Source organism: Pituophis catenifer, unplaced genomic scaffold (genome assembly GCF_029215685.1).
Source record: "Pituophis catenifer annectens isolate HBS135680 unplaced genomic scaffold, rPitCat1.0.hap2 SCAF_4, whole genome shotgun sequence".
Lineage (NCBI taxonomy): Eukaryota > Metazoa > Chordata > Lepidosauria > Squamata > Colubridae > Pituophis > Pituophis catenifer.
In genome coordinates, this window is record NW_027256884.1 from 127,603,879 (window position 1) to 127,609,878 (window position 6,000).

Genomic DNA, 6,000 nt, shown 5'->3' on the forward strand with positions numbered 1-6,000 from the left:
ACTCTACACTCTACTCTACTCTATTCTACTCTATTTCTGCTCTATCCCTACTCTATTGTATTCTACTTTGCTCTGCTCTGCTTATCCCTCCTCTACCTCTACACTATTCCACTGTACCTCTACTCTACTCTACTCTACTCTACTCTACTCTACTCTACTCTACTCTACTCTCTCCCTGCTCTCCCCCTGCTCTCACTCTCCACTCCACTCCACTCCACCCTACCCTACCCCTGCTCTACTGGCCTGGCTGTGGTGGCCCTGAGGGAAGCTGTTGCAGGGCGCCTGGGGCAGCTCCAGCACCCTCCTGCCTCGCCTCGTTGCCGTGGCACTGCAAGCAACGAGATAGGCAGCCAGCTGCGCAGGCTCTTAAGTAGGGCTTATTTTGTGGAGTAGGGCTTATATTAGGCATACCTGTAAAAAAAAACATGCTAGGTCTTATTTTCCAGGAAACAGTATTAAAATGCCTGACTTCCCTTGACTGTTTGGTCTCTACAGCGCAAACGCACCGCCCACGAACGGGCTAAAGAGCTGTACAGTTCCGGGGAGTTCTCTAGTGGCAGGAAATGGGGGGACGATGCCCCGAAAGAAGAAATAGACACGGGAGCCGTGAACCTCATTGAATCGGGAGCCTGTGGAGCTTTTGTCCACGGCCTGGAAGACGAGATGTACGGTGAGTGGAGGAGACCCCTTGGATCTTTTTCGGGGAGCGGTCCTCACCTCCCAGGAACGGTTGCTTCGGTTCTCTACCTCTTCATTCGATTTTTAAGCCGTATTTCAGTGCGCTGGTGCATTATTCAAAAACCCAAACAGCCCCCTGCATAACCAAGTCCAAAATTGCAGAAAGGCTGGCCATTTAATACCGGTAGTCCTCGCCTTACGACCACAATTAAGCCTCAACTTCCGGTTGCTAAGTACGACCGTTGTAAAGTGACTTTAACCCCATTTTACGACCTTTCTGCCAACAGTTGTTAAGGGAATCACCACAGTTGTTATGTTAATCACCTGGTTGTTAAGCGAATCTGGATTCCCCGCTGACTACATTCTGATTGGACCATGTGACCAGTGACTTTGTGGGGGGAAAATGACAAAAGCTTTACTTTTAGTTGGGCATAAAACCGGCGGGAAGTTAGAGCCGGTTTTCCACCAACCTGTACCAATTTGATACGTCCCAATAAAATGTTGGGGACGCTCAGCGGCTAACACGCTGAGATTGTCGATCTAAAGGTCGGCAGTTCAGCGGTTTGAATCCCTAGTGCCGCATAACGGGGTGAGCTCCTGTTACTTGTCCCAGCTTCTGCCGACCTAGCAGTTCGAAAGCAGGTAAAAAATGCAAGTAGAAAAATAGGGACCACCTTTGATGGAAGGTAACAGCGTTCCATGCGCCTTTGGCGTTGAGTCATGCCGGCTACATGACCACGGAGATGTCTTCGGACAGTGCTGGTTCTTCAGCTTTGAAATGGAGATGAGTAGCGCCCCCTAGAATCGGGAACGAGTAGCACATATGTGCAAGGGGAACTTTTACCTTTAACATAATGTGCTTTGAAGAATATGCCTGCCTCAGGATTCTAATTGTTGGGGATGTATTACTTGGAACCTTGACGACTATCTCAATTCCCCCCTCACTATCCCTCAGCTCCAGTGTGGCAACACTGAAACTCCCAAGATGGCTTCGGTCATGTTAGCTTCAGGGTTGACAGGTCATAGTTGTGAAAATGGTCACAAGTCCAGGGATGGGATTCAGCCGGTTCGGACTGTTTCGGGCGAATCGGATGCTAATTTTACATCTGGTTCGCCGTTAGTTGCAAGGACTAGCTGGCCCTGCTCACCCCGCCCCTCCCCTCCCAGGAGGTCTCCACGTGGCCCGTTTGGATGCCAGGTAAGTGCAGGGCTCACACTGAGGCTCTGGGAGGGCGAAAAAACGGGTCTCCCGGAAGTTCCGGAAGTCTGGAAATGGGCTTGTTTCCGAACTCCAGAGGGCCTCCGAAGTCTTTTTTTTTTTTTTTTTAATTTGATTATATGCCGCCCTTCTCCTGGAGACTCAGGGCGGCTTACAGTGCGTTAAGCAATAGCCTTCATAGTTTTGTATATTTTATACAAAGTCAGCTTATTGCCCCCCACAAACTGGGTCCTCATTTCACCTACCTTAGAAAGGATGGAAGGCTGAGTCAACCTTGCGCCTTGGAGAGATTTGAACCAGCAGAAATTGCAGGCAGCTGTGTTAATAACAGGGTGCATTAAACCACTGTACTATCAAGGCTCTTAGAATGGAATCCTAACCAGGGGTGGGCTGCTGGGGTTCGCAGGGGTTCGGGAGAACCTCTAGCTAAGATTCTGTGCAGTTCGGAGAACCCCCAAATCCCACTCCTGACTGGCCTCGACAACCCCTCCCCTTCCAGGAGTACCCATGTGGCCCATTTTGGATGCAGGTAAGTGCAGGGCACGCATGGAGGCTCAGGGGAGGGCGAAAAATGGGCCTACCGGAAGTTCGTTTCTGGCCTCCAGAGGGCCTCCGGAGTCCAGGGAGGCCGTTTTTTGCCCTCCTGGAGGCTTGAGAAAAGCCTCCGGAGCCTGGGGAGGGCAAAAATGTCCCTTTCCCTGCTGTGGTGCAGGAGGCCGAGTAGGCCACGCCCACCATGGCCACCCCCACCCAGCAACCAGGCAGAGAACCGTTGCTAAAATTTTGGAATCCCACCCCTGCCCAAGTCCCTTATTTTCCCAGTGGTGTCATAACTTTGAGTGGTCCTGAAATAAATGGTTGCTTTAAGCTGTCAATTTTGAGACGGGGAGAAGCCGTTTCAGAAAACGTAGCTTGCTTTTCCAAATCCAAGACGCCAAGAAATTTGAAAAGACAAGAGCAGGACAGCTCAGCTTACGGTCCCTCAGAAGAGAGGATTCTGGCGTTTCCTTTTTTTTTTTTCTTCCCATCTCTCACACAGCCTGGATCTGTTTTTCAGAGGTCCGGATTGCGGCCGTGGAAGCTCTCTGCATGCTGGCCCAGTCTTCGCCCTCTTTTGCCGAGAAGTGCCTCGATTTCCTGGTTGACATGTTTAACGACGAGATCGAGGAAGTGAGGCTGCGGTCGATCCACACCATGAGGAAGATTTCCAATAACATTGCTCTGCGGGAGGATCAGCTGGACACGGTGCTGGGCGTCTTGGAGGCAAGGGTCTCCCCCCCCCCCTCACCCCCCCCCATCCTTCCATTTGTTCTGCCTTTGATTTCACCAGGACATGGCTTTGATCGTGAATGGATCAATGTCCTCATTTTCATTTGGTTGGGTCCCTGTGAACCAAGAGTCAACTTCTGCATCCTCCCCAGCCCTCCCCCCTGTCCTCTCCTCTCTTTCCCTTCCTCCCCTCCCTTCCTCTCCCCTCCCCAGCCCTCCCCCTGCCCTCTCCTCTCCTCTCTTCCCTTTTCCCTCCCTCCCCTCTCCTCCTCCCTTCCCCTCCCTCCTTCCCCTCCCCTCTCTTCTCTTTCCCCCTCCCTCCCTCCCTCCCCTCCCCTCTCCTCCCTTCCCCTCCCTCCCTCCCTTCCCCTCCCCTCTCTTCTCTTTCTCCTCCCTCCCCTCCTCCTTCCCCTCCCTCTCTTCCCCTCCCCTCCACCCCCAGCCCTCCCACTTCTCCTGCTTTCTCCTCCTCTCTTCTCTTTTCCCTCCCTTCTTCCCCTCCTTCTCTCCTCTCCCTTCCCCTTCCTCTCTTCCCCTCTCCCCCTCTCCTCCCCAGCCCTCCTCTCTCCCTGTCCTCCTCTCTTCTCTTTCCCCTCCCTTCCTCCCCTCTCCTCCTCTCCCTTCCCCACCCTCTCTTTCCCTCTCCCCCTTGTTCTGCTCCAGCTCCGGATTCCCAAGGATTGTGACACACACCAACGGTCCTTATCACAGTTATAACGTACCAAGGATAAACAAAGTCCGGCAAAGGTTGGCAACCAGCCCAGAAAACAAGATACGATAAGACACTCACTCTTCAAAAATGCTCTGTAATAATTACAAGTTGTTTCCAGCAAGAAATTACTAACTGCGTGCGACTTAAATAGGCTAAGGGAGTGCCAATTATCCTCAAACCTTACTCTCAAGTAGACCTCCTCCTCCTGAGTAGCCACTCCTGCCTTTTGGCAGCCCTGAGTGCTCGAGCATTGAGGAGAGGCTCCTCCACTTCGCTCTCTCCACTTGAAGGAGCCTCTGGAGGTTCTGAAGGCCCAGGCTGAGTCTCTGCCTCTGGCACCACATCCTCTTCAGCCTCCTCGCTGTCCGATGCGAGCGCCGGCTGCACCGACTGCTGGTGCAACCCCACACCAGCTGCCTCGTCGTCGGGATCAGCCACGATCCGCGCAGGCCGCTGGCGGGCCACAACACCCATCTCCTCCCTAGCCCCACCCCTGTCCTCTTCTCCCTCCTCTCCTTTCTTTCCTCCCCCATCTCCCCTCCCCTCTTCCCTTTCCTAGCATTGTAGACTTCTCCATAGAATAGGTCCGTGATGGCGAACCTATGGCACACGTGCCAGAAGTGGCACACAGAACCCTTTCTGCGGGCAGGCATGCCGTCTCCAGCTGCTCTTCTGGTTTTCAGCATGTGGATGCCTGCTGGACAGCTGGTCTTCACGCGTGCCGGAGCGCCAGAAACCTGAAGCCCAGCTGGCCGGTGTGCATGCGTGCACCGGAAACCCGAAAATCAGGTGGCCGGCGGTGCACATGCGCACTGGCTACCTGGTCTTTGGCTTTTTGGCGCTCCGGCATGGATGCGCGCATGCACATCTTCCGGTTTGGGCACTCGGTGCCGAAAAGGTTCGCCATCCTTGGAATATTTGTTTATTTATTAGTTCGATTTATATGCCGCCCTTTTCCAGAGACTCAGGGCGGCTTACAATGCGTTAAGCAATAGCCTTCATACTTTTGTATATACCTGCTTAGTAGGGCTTTTGCCCCCCCCCACAAGCGGTGTTCTTTTTTATACAAAGTCATCTTATTGCCCCCACAATCTGGGTCCTCATTTTACCTACCTCGGAAGGATGGAAGGCTGAGTCAACCTTGAGCCTGGTGAGATTTGATCTTGCAGTAATTGCAGGCAGCTGGTGCTAGTTAACAGCACTTTAGAATAGGTCTTTGCATAACATCTCCAAAGTAAGATACATTTTGAACCTGGTCATTTGTACCCCAAACGAGACCTCTGGGTCGATTTGTTTGACGAGCCGTTCTGTTTTTTCTTGGCGATCTCGGGTGTTTTCAAGAGCCTTCTCCAACCCCAGAGCTCAAAAAGGCCTCTCCCCTTTCTTCAAAGTCAGATGTTCGCCTGCATTGGGAAAAAATATACTCCTTGCCCTATTACCATGTTTTCACCAAAATAAGACCGGGTCTTATATAATTTTTTGCTCCAAAAGGCACATGATGGCTTATTTTCTGGTTAGGTCTTATTTTGGGGGAAATATAGTAGTAAATGCATCCATCTGCCTGATGATCTTAACGAGGGCTTATTTTGGGGGTAGGGCTTATATTACAAGCATCCTGAAAAATCATGCTAGGGCTTATTTTCTAGTTGGGTCTTATTTTCAGGGAAATACAGTACTAAATCCATCTGGTTGACTATCTTAATCGGGGCTTATTTTGGGGGTAGGGCTTATATTACGAGCATCCTGAAAAATTATGCTAGGGCTTATTTTCCAGTTGGGCCTTATTTTTAGGAAAATACAGTATGTCAGACTTCGATGCTATCTCAAAATAAATGAATTTCCAAACTGCCAATCTTTAAGGAAATCTTCTCTTTATTTGAACACAGCAACCGGATCATGACTCGATGTGGACAAGACTGACCTTTTGCCCCCCAATCCCTCCCTTTCCGATCCCAATTATCTGCTTCTCATTGGCTATCTTCCAAGTCACTCCACTGACTTCTTGTCTCGTCATTTCACAGGAATGTCCCCCCCCCCCCTTCATTTCCACGACGACCCAGCTTCAAAGGGATTTAGCAGGCAAAAGTTCAGGGCTTATCTCTCTCCTCTCTATGCCAGCGGT

The 6,000-nt window shown here is 51.4% G+C and overlaps 1 protein-coding gene across 1 annotated transcript in view; it reads left to right on the forward strand.

Annotated features, from left to right (window-relative positions):
- Positions 1-6,000, forward strand: part of INTS4 (integrator complex subunit 4) — a 52,919-nt gene that overhangs the window by 21,030 nt on the left and 25,889 nt on the right. The window contains exons 10-12 of the mRNA XM_070943677.1: positions 496-670; positions 2,955-3,160; positions 4,528-4,667. Coding sequence (XP_070799778.1) covers positions 496-670; positions 2,955-3,160; positions 4,528-4,667 — 521 coding nt within the window. The remainder of the gene's footprint in view (positions 1-495; positions 671-2,954; positions 3,161-4,527; positions 4,668-6,000) is intronic.